Consider the following 23215-nt stretch of genomic DNA (forward strand, 5'->3'; position numbering starts at 1 on the left):
AAATTACAGTTTTACTCTTTTCTGTCAAATCGTGAAATTAATATAATTGCACTTAATATTGAAAGATCTCACATGATCTGTTAGTGCTTGGATTACTCTCAGCTACGACCACATCAAATTTTAACTCATTATCTGTAGAACAGATTGACTTATAGTCAGTTTAGTGTTTGATGTGGCAGCCATGTTGAACCCAAATGGTAATTAGTTGTAAATGTTTATCCAATGATGACTTTTTGAGAATTTCATTAAAATCCATCCAGTGGTTCATGAGGTATTTTGCTAACAGACAATGTTGACTCCTGTAGTTCTTGCCAAACTTTTAAGCAGTTTTGTGCAAACTGTAGCACTCAGAGGACGTGTTGGGGAGGATTCTCAGCTACTACTACGCCAAATTTTGCGCCTCTATCTGAAAAAATGACTGAATTTTAGCTATTTTTGTGTTTGTTAATGTTGATGCGTTGTGGCATCCATCTTGAATTTGATTAATCACTTGTTAATGTATGTTTATTGATTATTTTCTGAAAGTTTATTTAAAACTTCTCCAGTGGTTCATGAGAAATGTTTCTAAAAGACAGACAGGTTTTACTCCAACAATTAAGGTTTTAAACATGATAAATGAATGAATGAATTTCTGCAGGGAGATAAAAGATCTGCAGCTTTTCATAAAATCAGTGCTAACTTGGAGTTAATCATTTTCTCCGCTCCTGTTCTGGCTCTGCAGGTTGGAGGTTCCTGTTAGTCATGAGAAAGTTACCGCCGTCGGCAGGCTGCTCTGCTGGGGTTGCATGAGACAAAAGAACCTGATGTTCTGATAGGACACAAAAAAAACTCCACAATTAGGCAAGAAGAATTAGTCAGAGCATAAAGATATAAAGCCAGAGAGGGTGGAGTCACCTCAGAAGCTCGTTGGCAGAGAAAGTAGTCATTATGTTCGTGCCAAACTGCTTTCAGTCTGGAGCCTCAGAGATTTGCCTCATCGTTCGGGATGACGCCCTTAAAGTACTTACCATGTGCACAAGATTACGAAACCGTGAAAAATGTGTTTGATGTACATGGAAGCTCCTATATGTTGTATATCAAGACATTATGTTTCTGTTGGGTTTTTAAGTTTTATGGAATGGTGCACACATTAAGAGTTGAGTATTTCTGTCAATAAAAGTAAAAACAAGGGGAGGAAAAAACTAAACCTGCTAAACAAAAAAATGCATTGTGTGAATGTGTTGAATGGCTTTGCTTTAAACTGAGCTGTCAAAGAGAAAACAAGCTAATATTAGCAGAAAACAAGGGAAAAGCTAAAAGCAGCAGAAGACTAAAAGCCTAAATGAACAAAACAGATGCTTCAACTAGGAGCACTTGGAGAATGCAGACCTCCACCACTTTTTTAAAACTGAATCAGCTGTTTCAACATCAAGATTTCCTGAAAATGTAATTAAAATCTGTTCATTAGTTCTTACGCAATCATGCTAACAGCTAGACAACAAACAACAAATATACACCCCTTAAAGCTAAAGTCAACGAAACAGTAGCTAAAATTGGAACAACTTTTGCAAAAACCTGAAGGAAGCAGAAAGGTAGCAGAAGTTGTTGATACATGAATGAGTAAAAAAGCCCAAAGTACACATACTTAGAGGCTGAAAATATACTTATAAACAGGAAATACTCAGTATTTGCACAAATAAACTTATCAGATATGAATACAAATCAGCCATTTTGTCTCAGATTAAAGATCTTCAGCCACTCTTTTTGCTCCTTGACTTCCTCGTTTGGCTCACCTTTCTTATTTAGCCTTTCTTTTTCTTGCATATTCTTCATATCTATTTCAGTTTGTGTAAGCTGATGTTGAAATTGGAGTTGGTTAAGGTTTCGTTGTCACCTTAAAGGCCCTCTGATGACTCACCTGTTTATTTACGATCGGTTGCTCTTCCATTTTCTGCTCGGGTACATTTTCTTCAGCTTTGCTCTGCCAAAAACATTTTACCCAGAGGCTCCACGAAGCCGACTGCACGACACGCAGCTCATTCCACGCTCAGCAGTAAAACTCCTGTTAAAACTTGTCCAACTGATTCTGTGGAGTTTTAAGGTCTCTCAGGAGAACACACCGTGCAGAATGGGTCCAAATAAATGCTGAAAACATCTCGTTTTCCAGTCAACCCCCTGATTAAAAATCAGATTGAAGGGAGGCCTGAGCGTCTTGTTCCAAAAAGTTGTCACTTTAAAAGTCTAAAGTTTAGTTTTCTCATAAAATGAAGGTTTATCCTGAGTCATGGATGCTTGGCAGAGATTATATTAACCTGTTACAGCTTTTGTCTTTTATTCATGAGTTGGTTTATGATTTTTTTACCAAGCTGAGCAGAGCTTTGCTCATTTGTTTTAATCCTAGAATGCTCATATTACATATCCCATGTGTAAGCAAACTTTCAATCTTTTCTCATTTGCATGTTTTGTTTAATAGTTGCAAGCGTAAATTTAGGAGCACAGTTCAGACGGTAACAGTAAATCACTCTGTAAAGTACTTGATGATGTTTGGAAACTTATAAAAAAGTGAGTTTCTGCTCTGAGGTGCCTGAATGTTTTAGACAAAACAAAACTGCTCAGGAAGTCCAGTGACGAGAAACTTGCCCCAACAAAACCCAGAAAAACGTCTTTTCACATTCTCTGTGTGAAATTCTCTGAATTGCTTTATCACAAATTTGCCACCTAGTTTGTTTTTTTTTCTTGGAACAGTTCAGTTAAAAACTGGAGGAAGATCACAGGAATCTCAGCCAAAGTGCATTCAAGGTAAAAAATGCTGCAGGTTCTCCACCAGCATCGTTTACAGGCCAGCGTTGATGCATGTGGGCGTTGTTTTAAACACTTATTGTTTTGGATAATGTTGTACTTGAACGCTGCACATTGTGTTATCCACAAATTACATGTGAGAAGATGTGAAAACAACCCTCACCTCCTGCAGACTGTGACTTATCACTCAGACATGCTGGGATCAGCTGTGGCTCAGCTCAACCTCAGCTGCAGAAATGAGATCCACCAAACCTGCAAAGTTTATCAAAACATGATGAAATGTAAAAACAACTCATCCATGTGGTTGTTTTCTATTGACACGTTGCAAAACGCTTTCAGCAGGTTTAGTAGGTTGTTTTTCTCTTTTTCGCTCAGACCCAGTTTTTTTCTTGGAATTGCGCTGAACCCAAAACAGGTTAAAAAAAAAACAACATGCCCTGAATGACTGAGAATCTACACCAGCAATGTGTAAAGAACCAGCTGGTCTGCTAGTAAATCATGATAATTACAGCCTCCGAGCATTGTTGTCATCCATTGTTGCAGTTTTTAGCTTGCTGGCCTGAAGGTAAATGTCACCTGAAATCACACCGAGGGACGATTCCTATCAGACATGGAAAACAGTACGTCTCTGCAAAAGAAAGAATCCAATAACATGTGTTTTGGTATATTGTTGTTCACTTATAAATAAAATGTTCTCAATGATTAAAAAAAAACAAAAGCTTTTAAAAATACTGTACATGTGAGAGGGAAGAGGGTCGGGAGCAGGTGGAAGAGAGTCTGGAGAGGTGGAGGACTGAAAGTCAGGAGAAAGACAACAGACTGAGAGGCAGACAGGTGGGACAGTGGAGGTGTGGGGCAGGTTCGACCTGGGGTCAAATCCAAAGCAGCAGGCAGGGTGAAGTGGACGGAGGCCGCACTTTAACTGCTCTTAAAAGATAAAAAATCATTCTTAGAAACTCTAAATGTCCTGAAAATGAGCAGAACTACAACTGTGGGTTCTTCACCAAAAAATAAAACATAACTACCTTTCCGGGACGAAGAGGAGCTGGAGGTTTCACCCTGGACAGGACACATGTCCATCACAGAGACATACAGAGACAAACAACTATTCACACTCTCACTCTCACCGAGGGACACTATAGCGTCACCAACAAACCAAACGTGCAAGTTTTTGGTCTGTGGAAGGAAACCGGAGGATGTCATAAATCCATTTTTATTCACATAAACATATAAACATATTAAATACTTAAACTACTGTTTAAAAAATAATTTTGAATAGTTTGGCCTCAACACATCTCCAAAAAGCTGGAACAGATTTCTTAGTGAACCATCAGATATTAAAGCTCTGTTGGACACATTAACTTTATATTGTTGTGTGCTTTCATGATTTCATTTAGATTATCTCTCATGTTTTAGATACGTTTAGTTTCTTATGTTTTAGATGTGTTTAATTTCATGATTTCATTTAGATTCATGATTTTATTTGGATCATCTGAGGTCATATTCTAGATATTGTTGTGTGTTTTGACTGTATTTTCGTGTAAAATGTTGTAAAGCACTTTGTATTGCCTTGTTGCTAAAAAGTGCTACATAAATAAATTCTATTTGACATGGAGTCTCACAGTCCGACGGTTTGAACACCATAAAATGTACTTATTGTGATAAACAAACTTTTTTATTGGCAACAATAACAGTGCAAAAACCTTCACATCATGAAATCGTCACTCTTAAGAGAAATTGAACTGAACGATCTCTACCAGGCAGCTGCAAAGATAAACACACACACACACACACACACATCACCAAACCACCGAGCAAAAAAAAAAAACTTTGTCTTTTATTGCATTTATATGGTGCACAAACGTCTCAGTCTCCATCTGCATGGATCCAACGACTGACGCTGAGCGTGTTAATGATTGGCCTGATCACGACTGCAGCAGGACAATAAACCTATTTGAGTTAAATGCCAACACACACACACACACACACACACACACACATTTAACACACCACATGCACTTTACACTGGCAGGGTTTTATTTGCTAACCCTTTCCTTTGTTTGCCACAGGGCGCCCTCTTGTGGCAGAAATATCAATTTGCAGCGAATATGTTCTGTTATTTTGTGCCTAAACTTTATAATAATGTTAATTTCAACCTTAGCTGTGCCCGAACACATGTGTGAGTTTTAAACTTCCACATGATCTAAAGCTGGTTTGTTCTGGAGGCAGAACTGAGATGGAGGATTTCATCATGAAACTCTTCTTTAATATTATCTTAAATATTTTCCTTCCCAGCAGCCAGATGGTCTTGTAATCTTTAAAAGTTCTCCAGTCTTTTCAAAAGTCTTTTTAAAGTTTTTCTTTGAATTCTGGCAGAATTTCTTATCCACATTTTGTCCTAAAATTCAAATTAAAATACAAAGTTAATTGTTTTCTCCAAACTTGGAGAAGTTTATTTACAGCTCAGAGAAAAGAAATTTTTAAATCCTTGCTTCAGACTCATCTTTTTAGGTTTGACATTGGTTTAAACAGCATTACATTTTAATATTTTATCAAATTATCTGTGCCTTTCTGTGTACATTTTATTGTCCTTTTATTTTATTCTTGTTTGGATTTTGTTGTATTGTCATCTGTTTTAAAAATGTTATATAACTAAAATAATGACTTCTACTCTCCAGAAAAGATTGATATATTACACCTTTACAAACCGCTTCTGTCATATCCAAATGCTTATTTTGTCAGGAATCCAAACTCCTAATTTCTGGTTTTATGTTTATCCTCTTATTTACTTGATTTATTCGTCTGTTTATACAATGTAAGAAACAACACAGGAGTTAAATTGCACCAAAAACATTTTTTATTCTATAAAAGAAGAAGGAAGGGAGGAAGAGGGAGGTGAAATAATCACAACTGTACAGAGAGAAACTGACTTTTAAACACCATGAGTCACAGTATCAAAAAGCTCACATTTTCCTCGCTGATCTTTACACGTTTGTTCTGTACAAATAAAAACAAAAGGAAAAAATATTATTAATAATTGTATTATTATGATAACTGCATTGCACTGAGTAAATATACTACTGGCCCATAAGTTACTGCATTCAATAGAAAATACCAAAAGTTTTGGGTTTGTGTTTGTGAGTTGAGGCACTCGCAGACGTGAACTCGGTCCCGTTTCAGGTCTCAGCACGGATAAAACTCGGATCAACACAGATCCGCCTTTCTGCTGTTGAACATGAAAAGAAGCTCTGAAGAAATACTGAACAAAAAATGAAACAAAACCCAAAGCAGAAAACAAAACGTGTTTTTATCGTCATCACCAACAGTTCCAACAGCAGTGAGATCTGAACTGGGGCTCACATGGACCGTCGGACTTCCTCAGTGCCGCTCTGGGTTTAAATATAATAAAAGATTGTTTTACCAATATCCGAGTACTAAAATAACACTTTAATGTGCTTCACGGGGGTTAAACAAACTACGAAAAGGAGCCGGAGGTCCTTTGTGGCAAATCAGATCATCTTTAAGGGTCATTATATTTGTTTTCTGCTAAGACTCAAATCAGTTCTGATTTATCCATGATGACATCTCTGTCTCTGTCATAATATATCTGAATATAATTAATTCTATTTGTGGCTCTTAAAGGAATAAACAACAGAATTAGAAAAGTTCTCCAAAAGATGCTGTTGAGGTTTTTTTTTTCTGAAATAATCACCAATAACAGTTTATTGTTCAGCTTGGATTACTGACAGATTTTATTTAATTACTTCTGGGTTGTGTGTTGGATGATAAACAGAAATAAATCTGGTCACAGCAGAACAGCTAGCGTTCAGCTACTTCACGATGACTTCTGTCTGGACAGGCTACCATAAACTGCTCCGTGTCATCGATGTTGGCGAAACAAACGAACCTCAGAGAGAAACTGCAGGAGGAACTGGAATATCTGATTTTCTTTGGGTCTCGAAGCTGTGCTACATTCGCCTTGGAAGTCAAAACGTTTTACTTTTAGGGGGAAGAAGGTCATAAATATGGTTTTATTTTGGATCTGGAAAACACGACATTAAGCAGTAACTGCTTAATGATGATGATTAAAAAAGAACCAAACTGTGAATAAACTGTTTGTTGCATCATTGTAAGGGGCAGCCATGTTGGATTTTGTGTACAGAACTTTGCAATTCTAACTTTAAGTAAATAAAATTAATATTTATAATAATAATTTCAAGTTGTTTTCTCAGGGTTTTGAACTTATGAGCTGAAATGGAAAGCCTTTTTACTTTTCTCTGAGGATTTTTGTTTTATCAGTTGGATCTTCAGTCCGGTGGGTCTGCGTGGCTGTGAAGGACTGATAAAATTCTTGATAAGTAAGAAAACTTGTTAAAAAAAATACCTACAGTTACAACATTTACCACAGTCACCTGAAACAATGGCATCCTAACATTACACAGCATCTGAGTGAATTATTATCAAGCAGGAAATCTGACTCTAGTAACGTCTTTGTCTCATTTAGTGGAAAATATGTTTTGTTTGGAAGCTGTTAATAAAAAAAAATGAAGCTAGCTTCCTGTTTGACTGACCCAAACCAACACTGCCTCACAGCTGAGTGTTTTCTGTTGTGTGACTGAAATAAAATCAGGTCCAGAGATGAAATATTAAACTCTGCTGATGTTCAGAAATAAAAACCCTGTTTCATCAGTTACAATAAAAACTTCTCAGTGGGGTTTCTCAGCATTAAGGGACTTCTCTCCCCTCCCACTGTCTCTCAGACACACACACACACACACACACGCACGCAGACATGCTCACCAACATCACTAGAAGAAAAAAACAAGGCTACTCTCCATGCAACACAAGTGTGCACAACACAAGTGGGACCATTTTTTTAAAGAAACTACGAAACAAACGTGTTAGGTTTGGAGAAAAGAAAATACACGTAATGAAACACATTTCATCAAACCAACAGAAGAAAAAGATTTTTTTTCACATTATCTAGTCAGTGTTAAAAATAGAAATTCACCCGTTACATTAACTCTGCACTTTCTGATTATATACATTTATGTACATGGATTTCTTTTAATTATTTGTCCTTTACGTCTTTATCAACAGTTTACAAAAGAAAAAAAAAAACTTGCAATCAAATGCATATACTCTTCTAGAAAGATGTGCTTAGTAACTTTTTTCTTTATCTTGAAGCAGAGAGAGAGAGAATAAGAGAAATGGGTTCGATGTCTTCCTCTCTGCTAAAACAAAATCTCTCCCAAGGTTTTATTTTCTTATCCTCGTTTGAAGAAACAAGTGATCAAATCTAAAGTCGGATCCAGTGACGGTGTTCTGTCTGTTCATCTTCATTCCCGAGGTTTAGCTCTCACACCGAAGCGTTTGAAATGATGACAACTCTTTTTTCGTTTCTAAAAGGACATTTCGGAACAATAAAAGTAGTTTTTTTCTGATCACCAAGCGGCGTTTGAGCTCCTGTTTGTGTTTCGTTTACGTTGGCTTTGCTCTGTGGTTGACAAAACGGGCTCCTGCACATCCTGACGTCCCTTTTTAAGGTTCATTGTGAGGTCCAACTACCAGCTACTACTGAATTCAGAACAGCACGTGGAGCGAGGTCTGCGTTTTGTTGCATAATCAAGTTCAGCCCAGATCAGGGGGGCTGGAAGAACAGCCCACCAAAGACACAGACACCGTGGGTTAGAGAGCAGGGCCGGGGACGGGGTCGATTCTGCTCGGAAACATCTCAAGGTGGAATAATGTGCTGATTAGAGTTGAAGAGATTCAGTTTTCTGATCTTACTGAGAGAACTAACCCCCGTTGTGGTAGAAAGGAGAGAGCTTAGTTTCCCCGTGGTTCAAACCCGCAGGCGTGATGGACCCTGACAGCCCGACACAGTGCCTAGTTTCTGCCAGAACCTCTGAGAGACGACCCGCAGCCACTCGGCTTCTCAGTGCCGTCCAAGTTGGCGCCGATGAGAACATTGCAAACGGATCAAAACCAGAACAAATGGCTTTTTCAAAGGTTGGATGTTGGACACAGATGGCTGATGGGAGGCATTTCTGGTGCACCCAGAACATTTTCTGGACTACGTTGGAATATTCTCACGGTGTCAACTGCTGGACAATCCTAAATATAAAAACATTCTTCTTAATTTAATATTTTCCATTAAAAAAAAGGATTCTAATACTTCCTTAAACCCAAAATTTGCTCTTCCTATGTTTTAATTTTGGGCTGAAAACACAGGCTGTTCCCAGGTTTCCATCTCCTCCAAAAAAAAAGATCAATAAATGATTTTTATTGTTTTTTAACTCGGCGTCTCTCAGTGGTTCTGGTTTCGCCCTTACAGATTGAATTCAGTTATTAAGGCTCAACGGGCAAGAGGTAAAAGAACAAGTGCCCGGAACACACACTCATAAAAATCTTCTATTCTTAGTATGTGATTTTGTCTCAAAACACACACACACACACACACAAACAACACATACAAGTAACACACACTCTCTGAAAAACTCCCGGTTTTCCCTGCTGTATGAAAGTTTTAACTCTCAAACTGTTTGTGTTGCCCGCTTTTTCAGAGCCTCGGAAAACAAATAAAATATCTGAACTTGTTTTTGTTTCGTTTTTTACAAAAGAAAGAAGCCGTTCTGTTCAGAGCGGCAAACCTGGCGAAGAGGAGAAAAAAAACAAACAAAAAAATCTGTGCACTGAAGGCCTTTCTATTTTTTTTTTCCTTTTTTTTGTAAAACACCAACAACAAAGCATACAAAGCAAATACTGTTATTAAAGAAGGATCAGAAAGGTGTGTGTGCACAGGGGGGAGAACACAACAGTGTGACCGATACGCTGAAAACTAATTAGTCTTTATGAAGTTCACAGTCTTGTAGCTCCTTGTACCGGGGGGGAGAGGAGTTTTATTTAACGTCACTTCAGCTGCTGAACATAAATAAACCGACTGATGTGCATTTTAGCCAAACCTGTTTGAGTTTCCAAAGCACCAAAAACAACCCCAGAACCTGCAGGTACCACTTCCTGATTCTACCTTTCGTCCCCACGGCGTCGACAAAACTTAAACATTTGTCCAAGAAGCTCAATTTTATAAAAACAGACAACTGTTTCTACAAAGCCCTGCAAAAGTAGCCATAAGAACATTTTAGGTTTATTTTCAAAAACTGTTTCTATAAATAAAGATGAGCAATTAGTTTGATTTCTCATATTATAGCTTTTTTTAAGCTTATATCCACCACAATATTTTGAAAGTATACAGTTTTGTAATGTTGAATAGGAAGATTTTGACTTTATTACTGCTCTGAAAACATGTCTAATATTTTAGGACTTTACAGCCTCATTTGATTGTTGTTCAATCTGGAATTGGAGCATCATTTATTTATATTTTATGAAGTTTGAACTCAGAGTAAAAGGTTCCTTAGCTCCTGGAAACATTTCAGGAAGTTTTTATAAGAGTCACCTTAGCTTCTAAAGAAAAAAGGTGACTCTTTAACTCTGCACAGAATGTTGAAAACCAAAAGAGCAGCTGAAGTGACATCCATTTGAAATCAAACCCGTTCCCTCCTCTTCCTCCTCTTCTTTGGATGGATTGAAGGATAGCTGGATGGATCTATGAACGTTCCTGCTGCTGAATGTCTTTCAGTCCATTCTGCTTCAGAAAAGATGACTCTGAGATCTGAAAACTGAGTCTAGGATTGTAGAAAAAGGGCTGGTTTGGGGTCCACAAAGATGCTAATTATTATTTCCACCATGCATGAACACAAATGCACAGACAGTCCCGATAATCCTGGGACTTCAAGATGGAGAGGAGGAGGAAGGTTCCCTCTTTTCATCTGCAGATTGGCCTTAGAATCTTGCAGGATTCAAATAAAAAGGTAAAGGGCGTAGCAGAGGCTCATGTGAGGCGAGGGGCTCTGATACGAGAGAAACCAGGGGGTCACATCATCACGTGGCGACGGCGATGCAGAGACAGGTGGTCGGATCGGGAGAAGGAGCGGTCGCACTCGGTGCAGCGGAAAGGTTTGATTCCTGTGTGCTTGCGGAAGTGTCGGGTGAGCTCGTCAGAGCGAGCGAAGCGCCAGGTGCAGCCCTCCCAGGTACAGTGGTACGGCTTCTCTCCTGCACAAACACAATCATCACTCTTACAAACTATATTTTTGTATTGGGTTTAAATGGTTAAACCTCGAAGAATATTTCGGTCGGATGTTTGTGTCGGCTGCTCTGCTCTTACCTGTGTGTATCCTCCTGTGGGCTTTGAGGTGGGAGCTCTTGGTGTAAACTTTTTTACAGCCTTCATAATCACACATGTGGATCCGCCGCCTCTTCAGGTCCAGCGTATCGGGATCAACGGGCTCCAAGTCCATCACTGACCTGAGGCCCAAACAGAGAGGAATTACTGATGCTGAGCCAGACTTCTCCTAGTTGTGTGAACGCTGATTCAGCTTTCACACCATTGTTGTCCTGTTTTCTATTTGTCCATACAATATTACTTCTGCATACTTTGTGGTTATTTTAAATTCATGTATCAAAACCCTCAGCTCATTCAGGAGATGGATGCTTTGGGGTTTGTTTGTTAAACTTCTTTACAAAACATTTGTCCCATAGAAATAAACTGAGATCTCTTGAATTATCTCAAAAACATTTTTCTCTTTGAAATTTACTTCACTATACTTGCTCTGTTTTTTCTTCTTATACTACTTTTAGCATTTAGCTAGCGCTTGGCTACTTTTAGCTTGTGGGACGAGTTTAGCTATTTTTGGCTTCTTTTAGCTTTAACAACTCAGTTTCTGATTCTTCAACAAACCTCAGCGATCTGCTTTCACACTGTATTGTCACAGAAAAAGCCTTTTCTCTTGTTTTGTTTTTTTTTTAGAAATTATTCTTTAAATATCCTTGTCTGGAACAAAGGTTTGTTGCTTTACACACATTTGAGTTTGGTTTAACACCCAATAATTTTATGACATAACTACTTCCTGTGGTTATCACCTCCATGCTTCTATTTAACACTCATATGTTCAGTGACAGGCTAATGTCTGAGTTAGCATGCCAGCAGGAAGACTGTAACTGAACGAAAGAAAGAAAGAGATTTAGTTGCTGTGCGCCAACATCCAACACAATTCGAGAGGAATCAGATAGATAGTTTGTTGGAATTAGCCACAGGAACATAGTTGTTGACCGTAACGTATCCTGCAGCCTCTGTTTCAGGTTATATTTTTTTAAAACAAAAAAAGGTCTTCTCTCCTGAAATACTATAACCATTGAGTTTTCTTGTTATGACTCTTCTTGATTGGTTCAAAAGTTTGAATTTAAATTTAGTTTGATCTTAGTCGAGGTTTAAAGAGCTTCTCACTTTTTTCATTTTAGTCTGGATAAAACTGAGAAATCTTAAAGTCTGGATCAGTCTAGTTTAGGATGAAAGCACCAGAACGACAAAGAGTGAATTACTCAACAGAAGAAAACCCATTCGGCACAGGCTCATATGAATCCACATCTGGGTTAGCTGCCACAACAGATCTCAGATAAAAACTATGAACAGATCAAGAGATTCTACTGCCTGAGAAAAAAACATGTTTATCAATAATTTGAGGACAACTATAAAACAAAAAAACGTATGTATTTATACCACATGTGATACATATCGTTACTATGTCTGAATTTTGCCGTAATAATTCCCTTCATGCACTGATGCTGTAGAGCAGTGGTCTCCAATCCTGGTCCTGGAGGGCCACTATCCTGCAGGTTTTACTTGTTCCTCTGCTCCAACACACCTGATCTGAATCAATGGGTGATTAACAGGCTTCTGCAGAACATGAAGAGGGGATTTAACCTCTGAATCAGGTGTGTTGGAGCAGGAAACAGGTAACACATTCAGGATGGTGGCCCTCCAGGACCAGGATTGGAGACCCCTGCTGTAGAGTCTGAGCTACAGTCCGGTCTCCTCGGTCCTGTGCCAAACAGCCGACAGCTGCAGGGCTACTCAAAAATTCAGCTCTCAAAGTTGTAAACAGTGATGTCAGACGTCATGGGAGAAGGTTCTGTGGCAAATCTGCTTCCAATGTGATAAAACATGAACGAAAGCAGCAGACAGCTTCTCTATAAAAACCAGAGCACAACTTTTGATGCATGGTGTTCAGTTCTTGTACAAAAACACCAGATCTACGACAAAATATTTTTTTAAAAAGAGCGACAAAAGGAACTGATTGGATTTGTTTTTGGTGTAATTTGAGCCACATTTACATCTTGAGAAAAATATTTAAAACTTGTGAACTTGTGTTCATCTTTTAGCCACCAGGAGGCGACAAACAGAAACACAAAAGATCCTGTTTCACTTTTACTCTGTGTCACAGCTTCAAAACCTCACATATTTTTATTTCTTATTTCCTTCTTCAGTTCAACAACAAAGGATCCGGCAAACAAAAGCCATATAAACCTGTTTATGTATTAACAAATTCAGAATACTTTATTGTTTTGGGGATAATTGTGATTTAAATAAAACTTTTAAAAAATAAATAAATAAAATAAAATCAGTAATCTCCCAAGCCATTTTACAAAGAGGTGTGACGGCAAACTGGATTATGTAACCTTGTTTACACCGCGGTTCTGGGACAGCCCTGCCCAGCAACACACACACACACACACACACACACACACACACACAGACACACGGTCTCCTTCTCTCTCACTCACAGAACAGACACACAACTGTCCAAATAATCTCTCTCACACATATAAAACGACCCACAAACACACATTTTTTTATCAGTGTCTCTCACATATGTGGCAGATTCCAGCTCTGAGGAAACCATTAACATCCACGCCCTGAAAATACGGTTAAGTAAGACTGCCGCGCCCACCGGGCGTGGCAGCCGCTCTGTCCTGATTTTCTAATAAACACTCTGGACACTAACTCACAGAAACTCTGCAGCAGATAACGTAACAACCTGTAACACATCCAGACCTCTCCCTGCAAACAACCCAAAGGTTCCTGTGTTCGAGGAGCTCTACACATGTGGACATTTTGTCTTTCTCTGTTACAGGCTGGGCGTCTCCAGCGTGTTCTGCTCTACTCTGGGTTATATAAGGTTATATAAGCATCCATGGCTGCACTGCAGTAATGTAATTAGTCAGGAGGCTGCAGGCGAGGGAGGTGACCCACACAAAGACCAAATTTCCCATAAACCCTGCTTCACATTAGTCTCTCTCTCTCTTCCTGGCCCTGCTGACTTGTATTATAGCCTATAGAGTCATGTGACGTTACGCAGAAATGGTAATATTAGCGTCCTTAAAAGTAACATTTGATTTAAGAAGTAATAATCCAACTGGAACAGAAATTAAAGGTAATTATTCCAAACTTTAAAGCATAAAATAGATCATCCTGAAGTACATTGAATGGTGCAGTTTGAACAAGTTCAGTCCAGTAGTTTCTTAAATGTAGTGATTTGCAGATATGTGAGTGCAAGTCTTTAACTTTCCCTGAGACCGTCCTACGGAGACGCTGTTCGACTTCCGGCTTCAACTCCTGGGCTGGTGTATGGGCTCCAGTATTATTAAACATGTTGATGGTCTCAGGTTTAAACCAGATGATGACATCATGGAAACTTCATTCAATTTTCATAACTAGTGGACGCTGCGTTCGACTGTCAGTTTATGTTTATGAAGATTATCAGTCATCCTTGATTGAACTGGTGTTTAAACTAAGAGTTTCAAAATAAAACAGCTGGAGTTCTTTTCTTTAGTGGTTCCAGTACTTGTAATAGAAGCAGAAGAGAAATCTCACACAATTAAAGAAGAAAAAGAAATGTCTAGTCCAGAAGTATTGTACAGAGAAAACTGATTTTTTTCCACAGTCATTACAGCCACATGGTAACATTTACCAAAATAACTTCTGTTTATAAGGAGATAACAAACCAGAAGAATTTCTATAGTTACAGAACACACAAATGTATGTGTAACTATACTGTATTTGTTTAATTATCTTCAAAACTAGTTGTCTTGACAATCCAAAGACAGTGATTATATTCCTGTGTGATTTATCCTCACCTAAAGAATTGAATCTGCAGCTTTCCTGACAGAACCGGCATGCATTTTGAGCAAGAAAAACATGAAGTCTTGCCATGTGAACCTGGCTTCGGAAGATATTTGCACTCTGCACTGCTTTAAATCTACAGTTAATCCACTTCTGCAGAAAAGCACAACGTGTTGACTCACCCTGCTTCGAGGCTTTGGGCGCTGAGAGAGGCCGATCCGGACTCGGTGCCGCTCTCTGCATCACTGTCACTCTGATACTCCGGAGACGTGGAACCCGGTTTAATACGAACTGCAGGGAGGAGAGGATGAGAGGAGGAGAGGATGAGAGGATGAGGAACGGATGTCGATGTTTAAAACAGATGAAACGAGACGTGCAGTTGGTGAAAGGTGGAGTTTATAAAAAGAGAAGAGGTGGGAATGGGAGGAAAACGGAGAATAGAACAGCAGGAGGTTAACTGGAGAATGACAATGTCAAGATTTAAGCAGCTTGACAAGACAAAGACCTGGGCTAAGTGTGTGTGTGAGTGTGTGTGTGTGTGTGTGTGTGCAGCATTATCGGCTCAACTGATGACCAAATCACATGTTGGACGTTTGCATGCATCCTAACGTTCTTTATTATCTCCTTCCTGCATTTCTTTCCTTTCTTACAGTGTCAAAAGTACAAGAATGATGATATGAACAGATGTTAATGGAAAATATTCTGAACATACAAAAGCTAATTAGCAATTAAGTGAAAGAAAAACCCCTCGGGGCGATCGGGAGCCATGTTGAGGTTTGGCAAGCTGCTGAAAAATCCTCACAAATACTTCTGAAGGAAGGAGGCTGTTTTAAAGCTCAGAGTAACATTACTGTTTCTTTGCTTTCAGAAAGTTGAAATTCACGTCTACCTCAGCTAATGCAAGGAAGACGGGCTGCCTTCTGTCTCCAAGTCCTCCAGTAGGACAGAGACAAAGTAAGAAGCTCCTACTGGAGATGAATCCTGAGACAAACATGACGATCTCACCGAACGGAGATTCAGCTGAAACTTTCAGCTGATTCACTGACTACAGTAACATGTCACTTTCAGTTAAAGTCTTCTAAAAACTCTATTAAAAGAAACTTTAAATGGTTAAATTTAGATTTGTATCTAATATATAACACCCTGATGAAGGAATCCAATGATTTTATGTTCACAGAGGTAAGATTTTGTGTGGAAATATTGATCTATTAAAAAAGGACACAAACTGCATGCCAATAATTTATTGAGAAACACTTTGATTCCCAATTTTCTAAATCCACACAGCAAATTTAGGTGATAGTAGATGAAATGCAGTATCTCACTGGGCTGTGACACTTGGAGACAAGAGGATGATTCAAATCTGTAAAAAAAATGACAAGAAAATCTACAAATTTTCTGCTACAATCTGAATTCTCGCTGTTTGCAACCAATAAAGTGTTCATTCTGAACAGCCAATTAAACAAATAATGGCCTATTTTGTTAATGTCCACAGTGTGTGAAACTGTATTTTAGGTTGTGCACATTAATTTGAAAATTAAACTAAACTAAACAACAAAATTTAAATTGAGATGATTTCAAGACACTCGCAACAACTCTGGAGACTATTTTGAGACAAAATCTGTGGCACAATTTTTAAAAATCTGCTCAGAAATGAAGCGACATCCCCGTTACGTGAAATCATTAATTATTTGGTCAGAAAATATAATTAATGAGGCAGAAGTTGCAACTCAAACCCCTTTCTGTTGCTCTCTGCAGGAATGTGGAAGCTGAACTGTTTAAAGTCCAGAGGAGAGCAGGAAGGGGTGGGGTGGGGTGATGCGAGGAATTTGGGTGGAGTATATGCATACGTGGGGAGGGTCACTCACCAAGACAAGCCTTGCCTTTTTGTCTCTCCAGATAATTTAGCCCCTCCACCCAACCCCTCACCGCTGTGGCTTTTCTTCTGTTAAAAGGCCCCCCACTACACACACACACACTCTCCTCCTCATCCTTCCCACCTCCACATCATCAAGCTCTCTTTCTGTTCGAGCTTCCGTCTCCTCTTCCTCCCACACAACATGGCAGCACGAGACGTCAGCTGCCTCCTGTTTGTTCACTTTGCAGGTACGCCAGACGAAACAGAACATCCGAGTTCTTCTCTGCTCCACCTCCTGGCATGCCTCCACTCTTTGTCTGAGTGACAGCCCTCTTATCGACAGAACAACAGCCTTTAAAGGGACAATCCTCGTGTGCAAACTGCATAAACAACAGAGCTTTTTCAAAAGCAGAAACAGTCTGACGTCAGGTGGGCTCACTTCCAGTGGACAGTAAAACGAACAGCTGTGTGGGGTTTTCAACTTTAGTCTCAAAGTTCTCACAGCGGTTCATGATGACACTATTTTAGAACCATGCCACCATCAGTTTCGCTTTTCATGGTTTTAATATTGAAATATTTATAAATTCTAATAGCAGCAGAAGCTAGCTCTTGTTTCTTGCAGAAATATCATAATCTTTCAGCTGGAATAACCATTAAATGCACGACTGACGTGTTGTAAAGGTTTATAAAACATCCTTTGCATGAACTGATTGGCAACGATCCTTTTTGTTTTGCCCCCTTTCAGACAAGCTGTTAGCTCATCAACCCGGTGTTGTGTTGTGTATCCTCACCAAGACACTTTGTTTTACCCTCAACCTCAGTTATTTTAAGTGGGGGTATTTCAGGAAGTGTGCTAAAAGAAAAGATCGTCATCATTTTGTCCACTGTCTGAGAGAAAACTCATCCCGATGTTGTTCAGTAAGAAAATAAGATCACATATTTGTCAAATACATACAGCTGACACAGACATGACATACATATCTTGAGATTTTTATTCTTCTGTGTCAGAGTTTGTAAATTTTATCAGGGGAAACGCAGCCTGATGGCAGGAAATCTGCAGATCTTACAGATCTGAGTTTCAGTCTCAGCTGTTTTAACTGTGAGCTGCTGTGTCACAGAACTGAAACTTGGAGCTAAAGTTGATTTACCAATCCTTGTATTTGTCCTCAGACAGAATACATCAGTACAATTTGGTTTCCCCTTTATTCCAATCAACAGGAATTACTTAAGAACTGGGACTGATCATGTCTTACCCATACTAACCACCAACCCCAAACCAGCTGGTTCTTCAGCTAATATTCACCTCAGACTTTATTTTGGAAAGTTTTTAATAGGATGTAAATAGAACATATAAATAAAAAGAGAACTACCTCTAGATAAAAGAAGTTGATTGTACAGGCAAGTTGTGTTTAATTTCGTAAGTCAACAAGTACTGGACCTGTTCCTTGTCTAAAAATAAACTGATAAATCCCTGAACTTATTTACAAAAGGTGTTTTTATCTCTCCCTCGTCAGCTTTTTTTTTTCCTGCTCATTACCCTGAAGTGTCTCCAGACAGCCTTACCCAGAACCGTGACAAATACTCTGTTAAAGGACTTTCAAGCATTTGTCATATCTAATTTTATGCACATAAAACAAGAGACAGGCAGAGAGAGGACTCCCACATTTATCAAAACTGATTACAGTCTGTTCTAAGCCTTCAAAACTCCTGACCTGACACTTTTGGAAGCCGTAGCAGGAACTCAAGGGAAGTAGAAACGGCAGTTCAAGACTAAGATGAAGGAAAAAGTTGATGATGTATTACAACACCGCAGCTTCTGGCATGTACTGAACAGCCCAGATTGTTGAGGAAAAACCGTCTGAGAGCATCTTCAGGCCACTTTGTGTGCTGCAGACTCTCTTTTGGATGTTTTCCAGGGCGACTGCCTGAATCGTTTACATTCCTGAGTTGAGGCAGTGCTGGTTTAAATTAGAAACCAAGGTGAACTGAACTGACTTCACCGAGGGACTTCACTGCAGTTTGTCAAAGGGGTGGAGGCCTTTTCAGCCAGCCCTCCTCAGCAAAAGTCCATCGTCTTGCTGAGTTTACTCAGATGGATGAGACTTCTTTCAGCCTCCTTTTCTCTGTAGTTTCATGAGAATCAGGGTTTCACACAGAAATCGTAAAAGTAATGTAGAAAAACATCTCTCAACAACCCGGAACAGATTCCTAAAAGTGATCTAGGATGTCTTCCTAATTTTACCGGGACCATCAATCATCTGGCACATATGGGGAGCTTCCAGAAAGACAGACATGCTGAGAGTTTAACAAACCACAAACACACACCAAAAGAGAGGCTGTAATCCTCAGAGACCAAAATCTCTGCGTAAACAACGTGGTGAGGAACAGTGAAGGACTTGGAGGTTATACTGCTTTGCTAAACTTTAAACAGTGACTTCCTGTGCTGCTAAAGTTACAACCACCTGACGTTTTAGGGTAAAAAACGGCATCAAAGGCCGTTCGATCCAATCTGTTTTCTGTCCTGCCCGGCAAACTCATCACAAAACTGCAGAACTTAAAGTTTAACACCTCAATATGTAGCTCCAAGCACCAATCATTAAATCTGACCATCGGTGCTGGTGTCCCACAAAGCTGTGGACTCGGTCCCTGGCTCCTATCAAATCCAACTACATCTTCAGTTTGTTTTCATTCATTATCACATTTTTTTGTTGTTCTTACTGAATTGATGCTCTTCTCTTTTGTTGTTTCCTTCAAACAATGACGAAAAAAACAACTTTGTTAATCTCCACCGTGGCTCCAGGGCTGGGCGACTCACCAGATCCTTCTGAGCGCCCGTCGCTGCCGATGAGTGGCACAGTGATGGCTGCCGTGGCGACGCCGTCAGTAGGCATGGTGGTGTAGACTACAGGCAGCGACTGCACCACCACAGGGATGGTCTGCAGCTGGCCCACCTTGCTTGGCATGCTGACTGAAGGGATTGTGTGGATAACGTGGAGAATCTGCTGGCCCCCGGCCCCCTGTGTGGCTAAGATGGAGCCCGGAGAGAGGACCTGAAAGGGAAAAGCAAAAGATTATACCTGACTGCTGCAACCTTACTGTCTGCAGTCCCCTAATGTCCTTTTACCAAAAAATGTAAGAGATAAGAGTTTGTTGTTACCATGGAGCCTATTGATTGTACCGAGGAGGGGACGGGTGTGGCAGAAAGGCTGGGCTGGGACACAGAACTGCTGGGGGCGGGGTTGACTGTGGTGTTTGTTGTGGAAGTGGCGCGAGGCTTGTTGAGCGACAGGTCGACGGGTTCGGTCTGGTCCTCAGCGGGGCTCGAGTGAGGCGAGGAGGGCTCCGTCTTGAACTCTGACTTCACCTTCAGGTCTGTTGGTTGCGAGCAGTCATCACCTACATTCGCCTGCTGAAAAGAACATGAAGGGACAAAACAGAGGAAAATATTAGAAATCAGATTAAACAAGAGTTTAAGAACTTTAAGATAAGAGAGCTTAAGATAACATCTCACTGGAGACTAGTTAGCTACTCAAATTTGACTCAATATTGCACAAAATTACACAAATACTTCATCGCAGTCTCACAGAGTTCTGAATATTTGCAGGCTCTTACACAACTGAGACAGGTGGAGACGTCTGAGACAAAACTGAGATGGGTTTGAGACATCAGTGACGACTCAAAATACAACTCTAGTGCTATAGAATTCGGGAAATGAACCTCAAAAAGGTTTGAGATGAGTTTTAGAATCTTTACCAATCACAACAAAGCATTCTGAATTTGTCTTTAGAAGCTTTCTTTTCACTCTTGATGCCGACAGGTGTTATAGCATTGTGGATAATCATGCACAAACATAATATTTGCCTTTTAAAGAGCTGAAATAATTCAAACTGTGTACACTATAACACCACTTCTGGGTACTGCTTCAACTCTAAACAGCTAAAACGTAAAGAGTACTGTGCAAAAGTCTTGAACAGTCCCTCATTTTTTTGTGTTATGTTTCCAAGCAGCCAGACTTTCTTGGATTTTTTGTAGTTGGTTTTGATCAGTAGTTTTTCATTCCTTTTTAAGGCATTTCCAAAAAATATTTTAGACTCATTTAGTCCAATAAAGTACAAATAAACCCTTTAATATTTAATCAGAAAGCTTAAGGAATGTTTGATCAAGGCCGCTTTTATAAAATTACAATAAAGTCTGGCTGCTTAGAAACAAATCATAAAAAAATTAGACGTGGTTTTGTGCTTTGATTTCCTTTTTGAATCAATAGAAGTGCCAATGTTTGCAGTGAGCATCTGCTACCTCCTGAAGAAAACCTTTCATACCCATCATCAGGCGTTTTGACACTAAGCCCCAGTTTTCTCTGCCTCCTCAGAGGAATGGAGCACCGATCTCCTCTCCTGCCACCCAGGGCTCAGCTGCCACGCAGAGCCAAAGAACAGGGAACAATGGCTGCTGTGTGGTACACTGGGAAGAGGGGGAGGTGGAGGAGAAAGTGAGACGGACAGAGACAGAAGGGGTTGCATGGGTATGGAGAGAGACTGGTACTGGCTGAGGGGGGATAAAGAGGAAGAGTGTGAGAGAGATGAGAGGAATGGGAGTGGGAGAGGGAGCAGCAGCAAGCCTCCAGCCCAGGATCTGGCTTTGGTCCAGTTTGGCTCCGGGTGAGGAGGAGAGGGTGGGGATGCAGCTACACCCTTTTATCAGGTCAGACAGTTTGGCTGGAAGCTGTGCTCACAAAGGTGGACACATTTGCATCATCTAAAACGCCTTTCTGCATGCAAATAACCACAATTAAATAACTTAACTGTTTGTTTTGCAAATTTAACTGCAACACGTGAGGCGATATGTTACAGCTTAACCTTTTTAAAACAATATCTGTCTATTTTCTCTCACAGCTCCAGGACAATTTCTCATATCGAGGAGAGGAGAGGAGGAACATTTCTAGCCAATGCTGAAAATCCTGAACATGCACAAAACTCTGTGAGGGGAAAGTGAAATTTCAGAAGCTCTTGCAGAGAGAAAAGCAAAGCGCAGAAAGTGTAGAAAGAAAAAGGAAGGACAAAAAGGGGCGATCAGAGACAAAATAGAAAGCTGTAACATGATTATAGTGAGACGGTCAAAAAAAAAAATGGAAACAAAATCCTGAAAAGAAAATCAAGTGTGAAAGAAGTGAGTGAGGCGGAGGGGAGAGAGAGAAACGAGAGAAAAAGACAGAGTGGGTGGGAAAGGCCTTGCGTTTCCATGGAAACTGGGAGCCATCAGCTGACTCCATGTTTTCCACTCGTTTCACCCACCACCAACTCCCTTTCCTTTCCCTACCAGTCCGCTCATCTTTTAGCTTCACCTTTCTCTCCATCCCTCCATCTTTTCATTGTCTCTCTCTGTCTCCCCCCCCATCAGGACCACGTCTCTTTCACCTTTCTCTCCCACACCCCCGCCTCTTTATCCAGCATCCTTCGCCCTTTACATCAACCACACCCTCGCTGCCTCACCCTCTCATCTCCACTGTGGCTTGCGCTCATGGTTTTTTCCTTTTTCCTCTCTCTTTGCACAAATCATCAGATAAAAACCCCAAAAGAGGAGAATAAACAGAGCAACCTCCCTGGAGTGGAGCGGTGACGTGAAAGAGAAAAAACAAGATGAGAGAGTAAAACAGTGAAGAGGAAGTTTGTTGTCCACTGAACAGAAAATGTCTTCTTACTGAACTGATGATGTTCATTTCAGAGGAAGAAAGACATCCAGTGTTTTTATTATACTGGTGTAAACCACAACAGTAAGATGGGGTCAAATAGCAGATCTATTTTTAATAAAAATGGTCTAATTTGATTTCTGCACTTTTAAAACACCTTTAAATTTAAATTGATTTAGTCCCAAAGCTTAATTTATATTTACTGAAACATAAATTTCATGCTGTGAAGGAATAGTTTGGATATTTTGAAGAGTAATTCTGTAGGAAGCTTATCAGCAATTCATACCTTATCTGTTGTAGTTAGCTCTTGAAACAACGTCAGTTTGGAGAAATAAAGTTTTATTCTGACCGGACTGATGAGCTAATGGCTAGTCTAAACATGGACAAGACCAAAGAAAATCGCTGCTGTTTTAAAATGACTCTAATCATCCAAAATTTGATGCCGTTTCATACAAACGATATTTAGGCCCGAGCAGCGACAGCGCTGCAAAGGCCTATTGGATCTGCTATGTTTCTTATTATTAGGCCCGAGCAGCGACAGCGCCTGCGAAGGCCTATTGTATTTCGTGGAATTCTTATTAGGCCCGAGCAGCGACAGCGCCTGCGAAGGCCTATTGTATTTCGTGGAATTCTTATTATTCCTTTCCGCCCGAAATCGCAAATTTGGAGGCATTAGCATATTCAAAAACTCACCAAACTTCACCGAAAGCTGTCCCCCGTGTGAAATCGCGTGATTTTAATGGAATCGAAAGTGGGCGTGGCCAAACTGCTCCACAGCGCCCCCTAACGTGAGATAGGACGAACCGTAAGTCGTAGAGGCCTGGAACCTTGGCACGTAGGTAGAACACCCCAAATGACGAAAAAAAGTCTCTTG

At 40.0% G+C, this 23215-nt stretch overlaps 1 protein-coding gene across 2 annotated transcripts in view; it reads right to left on the reverse strand.

Annotated features, from left to right (window-relative positions):
• Window positions 1–5612: 5612 nt before the first annotated feature.
• The window catches only part of klf8 (Kruppel-like factor 8), a 65586-nt gene continuing 47983 nt past the window's right edge, over window positions 5613–23215 (reverse strand). The window contains exons 3-7 of one of the 2 annotated variants that reach the window (XM_017429168.3): window positions 19813–20061; window positions 19471–19705; window positions 14983–15091; window positions 11006–11145; window positions 5613–10893 (exon numbers count right to left, since the gene is read on the reverse strand). In XM_017429168.3, the coding sequence (XP_017284657.1) occupies window positions 10712–10893; window positions 11006–11145; window positions 14983–15091; window positions 19471–19705; window positions 19813–20061 (915 nt within the window). In that variant the 3' untranslated portion in view covers window positions 5613–10711. Of the gene's footprint in view, window positions 10894–11005; window positions 11146–14982; window positions 15092–19470; window positions 19706–19812; window positions 20065–23215 lie in introns of both variants that reach the window. The other variant, XM_017429167.3, reaches the window with a different exon arrangement.

This window comes from Kryptolebias marmoratus, linkage group LG13 (genome assembly GCF_001649575.2).
Source record: "Kryptolebias marmoratus isolate JLee-2015 linkage group LG13, ASM164957v2, whole genome shotgun sequence".
NCBI lineage: Eukaryota > Metazoa > Chordata > Actinopteri > Cyprinodontiformes > Rivulidae > Kryptolebias > Kryptolebias marmoratus.